The sequence below is a fragment of the Haliotis asinina genome, chromosome 11, assembly GCF_037392515.1.
Source record: "Haliotis asinina isolate JCU_RB_2024 chromosome 11, JCU_Hal_asi_v2, whole genome shotgun sequence".
Classification (NCBI taxonomy): Eukaryota; Metazoa; Mollusca; class Gastropoda; order Lepetellida; family Haliotidae; genus Haliotis; species Haliotis asinina.
In genome coordinates this window covers 48,494,792-48,510,246 of record NC_090290.1, presented here as the reverse complement: position 1 = coordinate 48,510,246, position 15,455 = coordinate 48,494,792, and the positions used below count along the sequence as shown (strand labels likewise).

Here is a 15,455-nt window from a genome sequence, read left to right as displayed (position 1 = left end):
GACTTCTCCTTGCTAGCCAAGGTCATATTGCTGTGTCTCAGTGAAACAAAGATGTTTCAAAGACCGCCCAATCAATGTTTCAGGTGATCCTTGCTTTTGGGAACTACATGAACAGTTCAAAGCGTGGGGCTGCCTATGGTTTCAAACTGCAGAGTCTTGATATGGTGAGTTTACAAGTTAACATTATTAACCCTGGAATGAACATTCTTAAAACACTGATATCTTCCTTAATCTAAAATTCTAAGAACCTCTGTTTTGCTAATGGTGTTACTTCCTTGGTTGGCGTTTAGAAGCTTGTATGTCGAAGAGGAATGGTTTTCAAGGATAACTTCTTAATTGCAATAGATGGGACGTTTTGGTTTAAATGCTAACACTGTTATCAACAAATGATACACAACATTATGCACAAGGAGAATATATACATGAAGGATATTTGAGATTATACAATTGAAGAGGTTGATGCACTGTGTGACGACATCACTGATAGTTATGCTAAAGCCAGATGGACAAAAGGTAGAGACGGGATGTTCTTGATTTGCTTTGATTAGATGTTGTTAAGCCGTATGGATGTAATAACCTTGATCGCTGTTGGTTCTTGAATGTGGCATATATTGTGTTCATCTTCATTGGTGTGATTGTGTTCCTCTTCAGCTGGTGGACACCAAGTCTGGAGACAAAAAGGTCACTCTCATGCACTTCCTGGTGATGACGATACAAGAGAAGTTCCCAGATCTCATGAACTTCGACACTGAGCTCAGGTTCATAGACAAGGCAGCCGTAGGTGAGACTGAAATGCAGATATCAGAAAGTGACATGCCAGACTGATATCCTAGGAGAGATAGGTAGAGAGGTTTGCCTAGGCAGGGTATATCCTTGTTAGGAGTGACAGATGGAGAGGTTTGTCTAAGCGGAGCATATCCTGGTTAAGAGAGACAGATAGGGAGATTTGTCTCAGCAGAGCATATCGTTGTTAGGAGAGACAGATAGAAATGTTTGCCTTAACAGCATGTCATTGTTAGTAGAGACAGGTCGAGAGGTTTGTCTGACCTGAGCATATCCGTGTTTGGAGAGACAGGTTGAGGATTTGTATGTTTCAAAGCTCTGCATATGGTTAATTCCCTTCGTCTGTAGTTAAAACGTCTGTAGTTCTCCAGAAAACATGTATTTCAATCTCCATGTATTTGAATACAAACACATTTGTATTGCATCTATTTTCTTTTGATGAAAAGGATGTACAAAATTGAGATTTCAAGAAGTCTTTTTTGATAGTTTGGTGTCAGCATATTTATTTTACTTTTCTATTTGTGTTTCAGTTTCGATGGAGAACATCACCACAGATATTCATGAACTAGAAAAGGGTTTTGATCTGACAAAGCGTGAGGCTTCATTAAGAAAGGAAAAAGACTCACCAACAATACTCAAAGATTTCCTCTCTAACTCAGAAGATCGCTTTAAGAAATTGTTGGCTGATGTTAAAACTGCACAGGTGAGAAAATCAGGGTGACCATGCTTGTTAAGTGGAGATACAGGCGAAGTCTCCTAGTGTTGATATGATGATGGTCTAAACTGAACCATGGTCATGGCCTGTTAATCATATAATGGCTAGTTTTATTGATGCATCATCATCATCATCATCATCATCATCATCATCATCATCATCATCATCATTACCCATGTAGGTCTGGGTTAGAATATTGGCCTTCAGTAACCCATGCTTGTCATAAGAGGCGACTAATGGGATCGGGTGGTGCAGCTGGCTGGCTTGGTAGACACGTGTCATTGGTTCTCAATTGTGCAGTTAATGTTCATGCTGTTGAGCACTGGATTTTCTGTACCCGAACTCAAGTATTTTATGGACTGATGCCATATTGCTAGAATATTGATGAGTGTAGCATAAAACTGAACTCACTTATCATCATCACTATTGTTTGTTTTATTTCAGGATGCGTACAAGCGTGTTGTGGAGTATTTTGGTGAAAGTCCAAGGACTGTTGCCCCATCAACCTTCTTTGCTCAATTCGTCAGATTTGTAAATGCTTTCAAAGTAAGTGAAAAGTTTTGTGCCTGCTAGTTGTTCTGCAACTTATGTCAACTCTAAATCTAATGACTAATGTTATGTTTTTCATTCCAAGATACATGTGTTAAACTTGAGACAAACGTCATGCCCCTCATTTCTTTAAGATAAAAGTACAGGATGTGGACATGACATAGAAACCTGTTGGTTGGATTCAGTAGCTCATTATACAAGTTCATTATGACTGTAGTTTAATCAATATCCTTGCGTTCACAGCAAAGTATTTTGGACAATGAGCGGAGGAAGAAGCTAGAGTGTGCTAGTATGATGGAGCCCAACACCCCCATGGCCAACAAGAAGAAAGACAAGAAGGCCACTCAAGTACGTACACCACCCCAACATACATTGCTTCAGCACCAATGCTTGCTGATCTACTAATAATTATCTAATGATGAATTAAAGATGTGTAGACTTGGAGCAGGTTGTACATACTGGTTTTTGGAAGCTTGTTGAAATATTTGCTCCACAAATGAACGCATATTCTTGCATGTGATAAGTAGTTTCAATTATGTTGGTTTCCAATAGGGGTGAAGCGATCCATTTTTGCATATGAAATTTGTGTGGAAGATACATGGTTTTGAAATTGAGAAAAAAGATGTAACCTCCATTTTGTTCCATCTCTATTTTCTGTGCTGATAGGGTGTGTGGGAGATCAAGTCATTTAAGTTGTCGATGTTTGCTATGCACACTACTGTCCTCATGATTCTGGGTTTGAACTCTGGCTTACCCCAGTTATAATTCTTGACTCTTGGCACCATAACTTTAAACATTCACCAAAGTTGTAAATGTGTAAAACATCATGCCTTGAGGTAGTTGGAACTCTGTTGAAAGACGCATTTATCCTTGCTCTCTGTTGATGTATGAGACAGTTGTAAAACAAAAAGTATGTTGAATGTTTGGATATTGCTTCACAGCTGGTCATGACACGTTATTAGAGCAGCAGGAGGTCAGGTATGTAGCCATGCTTCTGTAAGGAGGGCTGGCTGCAGTGTTGAATGCATGGATACAAGATTGTGGGAGCTGGTCGCCTTACTTGTGGGGGCTTATCACACAGGCAGAGACGTGTAGCAGTCGTATGCTCTTGAAATTAGATTATTAGATTATTATTGTAGATGGATGTCAGCTGTACCATAAGGGGTTGTAATGTAAAGGAGGGCTGTGGCCTCTCATCTGAGATGTGATTTTTATTTGTGCGGAGTTGTCTGCCTTAGTGGTATTAGGATCCACTCAATGTGGGTGTGAATTTGTGAGTTGCCACAACAGGCATTCCCCTCAGCTTCATAGAAGTTAATAACTGGGGACACTTTAAACTTTATTTATGAAAATCCAGGATTTTGAATTAAGTGTCAGACTGGATGATTGGCCAAGGCTGCTTCACTTTGTGAAATGTGCTGATGTTGCACAATAGGGTGACATGGCTGCCACGCAGAAATCATGGGAGCATGTCAATGTATTTTGTGTTGACTGATAGACTGGAGTTGGCTTAAATAGATTTGTTGGCTTAAGCATACACACACATCTGGACACACAAGTTATGTAATAATGATTGTGTTTCATCAGTTTTGATTGATGACAAATTGAACTCTTAATATTTTGGATTTCATCATTTATAAAGGATCAGGTGGTCAGCCTCGCTGACTTTGTTGACATGTCATCGGTTGCCTATTGCACAGATTGATGTTCATGCTGTTGATCACTGGATTGTCTGGTCCAGACTCAATGATTTGCAGACCTCCACCATATAGCTGGAATATGTGCAGCATAAAACTAAACTCACTCACTCACTCACTCACTCACTTATAAACAATAAAAATACTAATGGGGCACAGTTGTAGCTGTCCATGATTTTATGTGTTCCAATGCAAGGTCCTTCAGATTTACTGCACAGCCATAACATTGCTGAATATATTGTATCAGAATTGAGACAATTTACTCGTTGGTGTAATACTTAATCAGTCATTTGACACTGGTAAACTTCTGATAGATGTTCATGATATTAATTGCTTTTTTATGGTCCAAGCTTGATAATGTAAAGGCTGTTCTGTTAATGCCCAACATAATTCACATTGAAAAATCATCAACATTCACACAGCAACTGTACTAGACAGATTCCCAGTATCACCCTGCCCTGAGAAAATGTTTCCAAGTGTCAGCCTACTGCAGAAGAACATCCCCGAGTGACTGTAGAAGAATGTCCCCAAGGTCTCAACTCACTGTAAGAGAGTGCTTGTGAGTCTATGCCACCACTTGCTCAAGTTGCTATAACAAAAACTGTTGTTGCTTTGCAGGCTGAGATGGTGTCTGAGTTGAAGAGTCGGAATAGGAACATTAGGGAGAAGAAGCTTCTCAACAAGGACGAGGTGTACCATGGGGCACTGGAGGACATACTGCTGGGTGAGTGGAGCTGAATGTGTTCATTGTATAGCATTAAGTATTCACATTTCCTTACTGCGTATGGTCTTCACGTTCTCTGAGTATACTGTGTTCACATCCATCATAGCATACTATGTTTACTGTCATTATAGCATACTGTGTTCACATCTGTTACAGCATGCTATGTTTACTGTCATTATAGCATACTGTGTTCACATCTCTTATAGCATACTATGTTTACTGTCATTATAGCATACTGTGTTTACTGTCATTATAGCATACTGTGTTCACATCAGTTATAGCATACTATGTTTACTGTCATTATAGCATACTGTGTTCACATCTGTTATAGCATACTATGTTTTCTGTCATTGTAGCACACTGTGTTCACATCTGTTACAGCATGCTATGTTTACTGTCTTTATAGCATACTGTGTTCACATCTCTTATAGCATACTATGTTTACTGTCATTGTAGCATACTGTGTTTACTGTCATTGTAGCATACTCTGTTCACATCTGTTATAGCATACTATATTTACTGTCATTACAGCATACTGTGTTCACATCTGTTATAGCATACTACGTTTACTGTCATTACAGCATACTGTGTTCACATCCCATATCGCTTACTATGTTTACTGTCATTATAGCATCGTGTTGACATCTTTTATATCATGCTATGTTTGCTGTCATTACAGAGGACTGTCGTTGTAGCATACTTTTTGACCTTCTTTTAATATATGTTCACAGATTTATAGTATATTTGTTCGCACGTACCATTCAGAAAGTATTTTCAAATTTTGGTTAATTTTGCAGATTTGAAGAACGAGCCCTATCGAAGAGCTGATGCCGTGAGACGAAGTCAGAGAAGGCGTGTTGAGAATATCATGCAGGTGCCGACAGGAAGGAGCGAGATATTTTAAAGTTTTATCTCTAAGAGATAGTTGTCACACCAGGCTTGTCCCCCTTGTTGGAAATCACCATCTTGTGTTGAAAACATCACATGACCAAGGGAAAGCCGAGATTTTAAACAGTTCAATATGTCTTTTATCCAAGTTTGAAGATAAGTGAAGCGTCAGCTTGGGTTTTCTCCCTGATGTTCACGGAACACATGATTGTGCCAGGTACTTTTAAAAAGATCATGGAGGTTGCATTTGCAGCTTGTGTATTTGACGTCCAATCAGATTGAGTGTAGATGTTCTTAGAGATTGACAAACCACAGAGAAAGTAGACTGACTTGATGTGTAGATCACTGGAAGATGCAAGGATTGTGTTTCCGTGGTTTGTGTAGCAGAAGATTTTGGACATGGAGGAAGGGGAGATAACCCGTGCAGTGTTTCTAATGGAGATGTTGCGAGCAGGCGGCGGCTTGCTTGTGTTTATTGTTATGTGTGTAAGTAAATGAAGCCATTGACTGCATAATGCTATTGCTAGTTCCTGATTACATGAAACACGGATGGGCAGATGAGGAGATTACAGAGTTACAAAATCATTACATGCGATAGTTGATATTCAAGATGATTTTTAACGGATTATGTGGTGGCCATGTGTCCAGACTCCCTGTAGTACAGTGCTATGATTTGTCAAGTCGTACAACATGAAATTCGGTTTCACTGATGATCGGGAATGGAAATTAGCCCCCCATGGACCAGCTTTTTTAAAGCTTTACAGCTAGTTGAATTTTGAAAAATGATGTATGCTATTACAATTCAGGGTAGAGGACTGTCCTGGTTAATTTCCATCCCTGAAACTCAAGGTGAACCATGTCAGAAAACTGAAGCTTCCTGTCATCTGTGCTTAAAATCACTATGTCCATTTATATCAAATTTTACCAAGACTTCAAACCATCTCAAATTGCAATCCAAACTCCTATCACCTTTTTTGTCACCTTTGACCTCAACTCAAGATCGCAATTTTTCATTGATGATACGTAAATGTTGATCCTTGTGTTTGAATGTATCGGGTTGCCATGTCTTCATGTGATATTCATCTTCATTTGCTTAATCTGTCTTCCAATGAAATGTGTGTATTACAGAGAAATTGAAGTTATTCTTCTTATGTATCTGGCTCAATTGACAGAGGCCTGAATTCATGTCTCCTCCCTTTCATGTCTCCTCCCTTTCATGTCTCTTCCTTTTTCATATCGCTTGATATTCTGAATTAATTGGGATTGAAGGTAATGGAAAGTGACAATCAAAATATTGTTGATACTTCTGAGGACATTATGTGCAGGCAGTATTGGCACAGGTGTTCACATCTTTATAAAGTATGAGTGTCCGTAAAACACATAGTATTCATATTTGCTCATGATGTGGTTGTCCTTCAGGTAATGTGCTAGCTTGCCATGTAGTAGTCAAGGTTTGATTCCAACATAAGCGGATCAATGTAAAGGTCATACTCTCCTTTGTGCTGCCTTTACACCTTACTTCACAAATTTGCAGTTAGTTAGTTAGTAAGCCATATTGTGACTTGATATCTTTCTGTTAAGCGTTCTGTTTGACACTATGTTGAGTATGGCCATGTCCCCAAAAAGTGATTTAGCCCATTGACAGTCAGAACTGCCTCATATTAACTTTGGATTATAACAGTTATAACTGCTGCATGTTAACTTGGCATTATAACAGTTATAACTGCCACTTGTTAACTTAGGATCGTAACAGTTATGACTGCCTCATATTAACTTGGGATTAAAAGTTATAATTGCCATATGTTAACTTGGGATTATAACAGTCATAACTGCCACATGTTAACTTTGGTTTGTAACAGTCATAACCAGCATACGTTAACTTGTGGATATAAGTCATAGCTGCCACTTGTTTTGCTATGATTTTGGAGTAACACAATGGAAGGCATTTCACTTGGCAGCTATAGCACTACAAGTATTAAAAACACTATACTCTAACAGAGACTTATAGCAGCACTACAGCAACTTGGGGCCCATAACTTCAGATCACCTGGAAACGCCAGCTGATATCCCTTCTCATAGTTTCGTTAATTCCATTTGTGATTACAGCTGTGCTCAAGAAATTACTTTTGAATTTTGTCAGTGTACTGTCTGCTCTTAAAGAATGCCTCGCCTCTGTCGATTGGTTGCCATGTGGTGCCCACATCTTGTGACCTCATTTACATATTACCCAGCAGGCATGTCTCTGTGCCACAAAGTGCAATTTTCCGTGTGAATTTTTCCCCGTTTCATTTGCGTGTTTATTATGCATGGTTGTAAAGTATAAGTGGTGATAGGTTAGTTCCTATATGCTTTTATAATGGAACAGTTTTCTTGGCTTCACAGCAGAACAGAAGGCTGCATGTTGGTAAATATCCTTGATTAGGGCTGCAAGTCATATGAGTGTAACTATTTCCATAGATAAATATATTTCATATTCATCAGCATTCATATCAACCAATGGGAGTTTATGGGGTTTTTACTTTGGGTATATGCTACTCAACATTAATTGAGGTCAGAATTACTCATCTTTAAAGGTGTGTCATTAGGTATGTAAACGTTGGTGTGCAAATGTTTGGTATGAAATCAGATGGATTGACTAATTCTGATCTATATTAAGGGCTTATGGACATTGATGTGTAGCCCCTTGCCATGGATACTCATCAATTTTGGTCTTTTATATAAATGTAGGAAGACAGTTTGTATGACATAGGTCTGCTGCTTGGTTTGCCATATCTACTCAATGTTCAAATATGTATCTTAGTGCTTGAAAATCCATGAATATTTGTGAAGAATGTCAGAATATGGAGAACTTTGAAACAACTATTTAGTTGTCTCGATTACAAGGGCAAGTAGAAGATTTTTATGATATACCTCTAAATGAACAATTTTGACATTTTCCAGTGTATTTTGGTTGAAAAATGATTGAAATTAAGTAGAAATATGATGGATTTTAGAAATTCAAATTGAAAGATACAAGACGCAAATCTGTTACTGGAAAGTTATCAGTGTGAAATGAAGTTGCTCCATATTTTGCCTTCTAGCATTGACATGGTCTCCACATTGTGATAAACTCAAGCAACAAGTTCCTATACTTGCTATTTGTTTCCATGTGTAGCTATTTATGTTTTATTTTTTATAGCTTTTATTTGTGTGTTTTACAAAGCAAGTCGCCACCCAAACCTCTCGTAATTCCCCGTCTGTATACAATGTATTTTATAAATATGTACATAGATGTCTAGATCTACTGAGTTATTGTACATTTGTATGTATTCACAACATTTCACCCTTAGAAAAAGTAGCACTTACATAATCCAAGACTATTGGTATAGTGTGCATGTTGCTGGCTTTAAAAACTTGCTGTCGTAGTTTCCATGGTAACTGCTCGACCATTTCACCTCCATAGCCGTCAATCATGAATACGATTCATATTGTCCAATGTAATGTACCTGTTGTAGTTTTCCATCAATCATGTCACTTTGATGTAAAGGCTAGGATGGTAAAGACTGTCATGAAATCTATCACACAAACACAATACATGCATTTATATAAACAAGCATCGATTTTACATCATGGAGCCGTTGTAAAACTTTGGTATGGCTAAAGAATTGGCAATAACCAGACTGCTTGTTGTAATCTTACGTTGTCAGATGTGGTATAGGAGTGATCGTAATGTTTTAAGCATATGCAGAAATTCAAAGACTTGTTTGCTGGTTAACTACTCAAGATACTGAAATGTCAGCGTTGTTTTCATTTGTAATAACTGTTGTTATTGATTGATCTTGGATTGATTGATCGATTGTTAGTAGATTGATTGATTGATTTATCAGTGCACTGACTTAGCAGATAAGCATTATAGATCGTGTAGAAAAAATTCCACATCTCATTGTTAACACCAATTCCAACACAGTCAGACAGTTCCATTTGTAAGAAATAATGAAAAAATTCCACATCTCATTGTTAACGCCAATTCCAACACAGTCAGACAGTTTCATTTGTAAGAAATAATGAAAAAATTCCACATCTCATTGTTAACGCCAATTCCAACACAGTCAGTTTCATTTGTAAGAAATAATGATTGAAAAAACAAACAATGTTAGGATATCCCACTGTCAGCATTCGTCTCTACATAAGATGTATTTTTTTCATGTTGCAAATATACCCCTTTTTACTACCATATAAGATGGACCACTGACAAGATTTGCCTGAAAGGCCAACAGAATTATTGCATGAAATTATTTTTGGTGCCTAAAGCTTTTTTGTTTGGCAATTAAAAATACCGCGTCAAACGCATTACATGGGGACCATCTCAAAACGGTTATATTCCTGACATGATAGACTTTGAGTAGCTCAGGTCGAGATAGTGCTCAAAATTTGTACATTGCTCATTGATCATTGGTTCAGTTTGATATGTTAATTTTTTATCAGTATGGAGACATGTAAATATATATCACCTGTGACCTTGCAACTGGGTTAGTCATTACACATAATGCATTTCTTTTAAGGTAAAGCTTGTACACATGTTTGGCGTGTGATAGAGAAGTGTAGCCCTTTCCAAATATATCCTAGTCTTGATGTGTGTCTTCTCAGAAGTCATAGAGGGCACTTGTTGGTTCTTTTAGTATTGGTGCTAAATTTTTGCCACAATGCATGCATGTTCCTACACAAAACACACCTGCTCACACATGCATGCACACACATGTATACATACCTGGTATTGTAAAAATGGATAGAAACATTTGTCACATTCACAAGTAAAGCTCATATCTTCTATTGGTTGGTTTACAGATGAAATGTTAAAAGCAACTGAAACAATGTCTGAGAACATAAAATGAAATTTTACAAAACATTTCAACTTTTACCATATATTTTCAGTACTGCTAAAACAGCTTAGAATGAACAAACCTACACGTCTGGTATGCTAAATGGTGAATGCATAAATAAGCAATAACCTGCGTCTCTCCTTTATTTCTCATTCCTCAACTGTAAGTGTATTTGGAAATGGACTTTTAACAAACATTTGGGTCCAAACTTAAATCAGCTGCTACAAAATAAACAGCTTGAGTTGCAGGGTGATGATCCCAGCATCATTTCTCAGAATCCTACTTTGAACTATGGAGATGGAGTGGCGGGCTGCCTCTGTTATTTATTCCGTGTCCTGGCCTCAGCACATAGTCAACACTGTTTAAAGGCACATTGTTTTACTTTATCTGTCACTTCTTTAACTCTCCCACCGGAGAGGTAACTTAAGGGGAAATCAGTCAGCTGACCATCAAAAATAAGAATTTTTGGGGGGACAATGTACATGCCTGGACTTTTTGGTGATTGATTTTCAAATTTTCAATAAAAAACACTTCAGACTTTTTAAAAAAAAAATTGAAGAAAAACAAAACCAAACATGGATATGGGTATCATGTGTACATTATTGGTTCAATCATTTCACTGAAACCATTTAACCACCACTTTTGTGTGATACTAAAATTTGATTTGGGTGAGATTTCCTTTTTATAATAATCTTTGATGAAGTGACAGTGTGCCTTTAACATGGTGTTTATTTGTCAGGGACAGCATCATTTCTTTGTTAGTTATATTTACAGACTTTGTCTGGTATGTTGTTTTGTGGGTCTTTATTCTCGGTGATGACCACTGTGTCTTTGTCTGAGGGGCATGTTTGAAAAGGGCAAGTCTGACACTGTTGTACTTAAGCACTGCCAAAACAAGGGTATATCTTTCTCTGTGACCAGCATAGGAGGCTAAATGTTAAACACTTTGAGAGGTGACACCTTGATATAGTTGCAGGTAGGAATGCTACCTTCTTATCTTTTATATGATGAAATATTTAAAGAAATATTTTCAATTGAGTAGATCAGTAAGTCTTCCAGATTTGACAGGTGCCCTAATATGTCATGAAAATTGTGTTTTAATGCTGAATAATGCATGGAAACATTGCTGTGAATTTACTGTCTTCGGTGTTTTAAGTCTCAGGCTACATGGTTAGGGAAGTGGGGAACACCTGGATGCCAAGCATTTTTTCACCAAAAAACACAACAGTTTGTCAGTGCATGCTGTGCTAAAAATTGAGTTCCAGTTGAAAAGTAATATCCTATTCCTGGTTTATAATGTGTAAGCTACTTAAGTTTTTTATCATCTTACTTCTACTTTGGCAAATAAACATTAATATGATACCACAAAGTCATCGTAGATTATCAAGGGTATTATTTCACCCAGTACATGCATGAATACTTGTAATATTTTGTGGTTATAACTTCTGTTTGAAAGTGTACACAACATATCTCTCAGACCAGTCACAGAAATCCAAACTGTCCATATTGTATGTGTGATTTGTTTTAAGCTGTCCTCTGCTACAGAGGCCATTTGCAGAGAGAGGTATCCGGGGTCATTGTCAAGGTTTATGGATGGTTCTGGGAAGAATTGACCTGAGTTAATCCAATGCCGTATGTTCTTACTAGGAAGTTTCCTACGTTGAAGGACTAGTCAGCCATCTCACTGACCAGTAGCCATCCAGCAGCTTTATCAATATTGTTAGTGGGTCACTGATCTCAAATTAAGGCCCGGTTTTAATAGATGAACATTGTTGAATTTTTTCACACTTAACTCAATGTTTGTCAAGATGAAGTAAATTGATAAGTTCTTAGTATCAGTGACTTGAAGTAGATACTCCTCATAATGACACCCTTGATTAGATCTTTAAGGATGGTTGATTGATCCATGACAATTAGGCTAACACTAAAAGTGATAGAAGTTTACAGAGATCCTGGGTCTTGAAGGCTGATGCTTTGTAGTTCATTGAACCTGGAAACAAGTGTCAACGAACAGTAAGGACACTAAGATCTCTATGGCTTCGTCCGTAGTGTCATTTGCTGCTGAGCTTGGTGTGCTTTGTAATTGATTGAGACTGAGTCTGGCTTACATTGCTGTTCAACTGCTGAGTGTGCTTGTATTTATAGAGGGGAGGAAGGGTTTAGACACTTTTCTACCAAAATATTTAACCAGTTTCAATTTTGCAGCTGTCTTCATTTTAAAGTCAAGTTGCTGAACGTTTAAGTGGATAATTCAATCCTGGACCCTGGTACAAAGCAATCTGAGTGTCAAGGCGATTGTAGCTCTTATTAGCATAGATTAAAGACGATTGTAACTGACATTAACATAGATTTATGCTGATCAAAGCTCTCATTTATGTCGATTTAAGGAGATCGTAAGTGTCATTTTCGTAGATTTAATATACATTATAACATATATTATAAATCTCAATCACATAGATTTAAGACGACCACAACCTTCCTGAACTGAGATTTAGGCAATCACAGTGCCAAGATTACTTTGTAATCAGGGGCCAGGGTATATGATGAGAGGAACACCCTGTCTATCCAGACTCCAATTTGTCTAATCCCCTCCTTCCCTTGCTGACTGTAAAGATATCTGGCAGCCAATGCTTGCTAGAATTCCGCCTTTGCTTCCCGTGGCTAGGATGTGTTGTAGGTAGCAGTTGACACTGTGCAAGTGCAGCTAGAGACACTCATGTTGTTGTTGTCAGAAGACACAAAGTTTTATGTGGATTTTTTATATATCTTATTGGTCAAGACCTTTGTAACTGTTTTTCCCCCCATTTTGTTGTTTTTTAGCTGACCACACTCAAGTGTTTGTTACCAGGGAAACTGTTCCTCTTCCCCCGTCACATTTTTAGTCTGCAGTTTTAGCCACCTGTCCTAATCTCGTCCAGTACAATTCTGTTCGGTCAAACTCGGGTAATAACAGTCTGTATGACAACAGTAAATACAACTGAAAACGAGGCCAAGAGCAGACGTGAATCTTTTTTGCACATTTTTCTTTTGGAAAATTGTAGGATTTTTCTAAATTACAAAACAATCAATGAAACAGAGTTCACTTTGTTGTGAATTTATACGACATTATTTCCACCACATTTTTAAAAAATTAAAATTTAGGGACTGGTACACTTTCCCTGTGACAAGATATGACTCAAGACTCACATTGTTATTTTGTAGTCAGTGGTTGTTGTTCGCAGGACTCTGTTATGTGTGGAAAAGTCAAGTTTTGAGTTGATATCTTTGATTCTTTTAACACATGTAAATTGACTGTAATTATACATGCTTTGGTTATTTTATTCAATTAGATTCATGTGATTGTTATTTGACTTGATGAACTTTATGAATGCTGTTTTATGCTAAGAGGGGCTGTACAGAGACTTGAGAGCAGATATATCTTAAAGCAGTGGCATCAGTATTATCAATGAGCTTGAAATCCCATCTTCGTGATTTCTGAACATCTACATACTTAACCATCAGGTTAAAGGCCTTTTTACAAAAAAAAAAAAAATTGAGCCTTGTCTTCTTCGGAAGATACTTTAGGTTACAGTTCTTACATAAATGATCCATTTTATCTTTATATTTTTCATTGACAGTCTTATTAATAAGCAGCATGACACATTATGTGCAGAATCTTTGCAGTACCAAACATCCTTGCTTCAAATACTGGCTCAGAAAGTGAATTATATTGCACCATTCATCAGTATTATGTCTTGCCATACCTGTGGAAAGTAATGGGCGGTGGGACAGACTAAGCGTTTGCTCATCACACTGAACACCTGGTCCTAGTCCCATATGTGTACAGTGTGTAAATCCCATATCTGGTGTCCTCTGCCTTGATGTTGCTGGAATATTGCTAAAAACTCTGGAAAAATACACTCGTTCATGAACGTTAAGATGGCCAAGGAACTTGTATCCTTGAAAACAGTTTACTGTCCCTTTTTTCTGTTTGAGTTTACATCCCAAATACAAAACTACAGTTTCTCCCATAATTCATGCTAGAAGAGTGCTAGTTCATAAAGTAATATATATCTCCAAGACTGAATCTGCAGAGAACCCAGTAAAAAGGATATTATTTAGCCTTACACTGTTGACTGGGGTAGGATAGTGGTCAGAGCGTCACTCGCCACTCCAAACTCTGTGGTTTGATTCCCACAATTTGTACTATGTATGAAGCCTACTTCTGGTGCCCCCTGCTGTTTTTCCTGCAATATTGCTAAGATACGCATATTAACCTTACTCACAAGCCATGTTGCATTTATTCTCTCCTTTAGTATTATGAGAAGTTGAAGTTGAAATAGAAACCAACAAAAAATATTTAAGCCAAGTTCTGGAAGAACATGGCAGTATTGTACTATAGACAATTCTGTGCAGTCAGAATTTGCCAGGATTTTGTGTTATGACCAACAAAATTGTTTATTGGGGAAAGTTGATACTTATCACAGTAATTTGTTAAGGGGTGTTGGGGTAGTGTTGCGGTATAAGTGCTCGCTCATGTTGATGACCTAGGTTTGATTCCCAGTGTGTGATTTTGATTGAAGCAATGTAAAACCAAGCCCAATCGCTATTTTGAGGAAACACAAAACATTGATTTTCTTTTGTCATCAGTATGATCATTAGAGACAAAACTTGTCCTGTCATGTTTATTAATGATACTGAACATTTTAAGGTTTTCTTTCACAAGGGATTTCAGCATCAGCCTTTGTATTGACTGTGTACACTGCAGTTTCGGAAGTAATTGTTACAACATGAGATAATTTGTGTGGGTCATGATGACCTGTCATATTGTACAATATATACATTATAGCTCATCACCTCTGGACTGGATTTTAACAGCCACATGTGCCATTGAAATCATTAAAAATACATAAACATTATGAAACATGTTTTTCTGTTGTTACTTGCATCACTTTGTTCCTTAATGCTGTAATATTCAAGCTTATGTATCACAGCAGTTAAGAACTGATCATGACAGGACAGTCCAATGATAGACATTAGAGCTGTAACGACACGTTATAATATTGATGGACTGCAACTGTGTAGTCTCTGATAGCAATTAATCAATGGTAGAAATGAAGAACTATCAATGCATTAGTGGAAAATGCAAAGGTAATAAAATGCATCCAGGGTATTGTGGAGATGTATCAGAATGTATACCCTGGAGATATTGAGGATGGATATGAAGAAGGTGCCCAATCTTAATTTACCATGAAAGTTTG

General features: G+C 37.5%; 1 protein-coding gene across 4 annotated transcripts in view; it reads left to right on the top strand.

Annotated features, from left to right (window-relative positions):
• Positions 1-15,118, top strand: part of LOC137256114 (formin-like protein) — a 111,581-nt gene extending 96,463 nt beyond the window's left edge. For all 4 annotated transcript variants that reach the window (XM_067793817.1, XM_067793815.1, XM_067793816.1 and 1 more), the window contains 7 exons: positions 84-164; positions 652-781; positions 1,314-1,486; positions 1,943-2,044; positions 2,291-2,395; positions 4,363-4,468; positions 5,266-15,118. In XM_067793817.1, coding sequence (XP_067649918.1) covers positions 84-164; positions 652-781; positions 1,314-1,486; positions 1,943-2,044; positions 2,291-2,395; positions 4,363-4,468; positions 5,266-5,372 — 804 coding nt within the window. In that variant the 3' untranslated portion in view covers positions 5,373-15,118. The remainder of the gene's footprint in view (positions 1-83; positions 165-651; positions 782-1,313; positions 1,487-1,942; positions 2,045-2,290; positions 2,396-4,362; positions 4,469-5,265) is intronic.
• Positions 15,119-15,455: the final 337 nt, after the last annotated feature.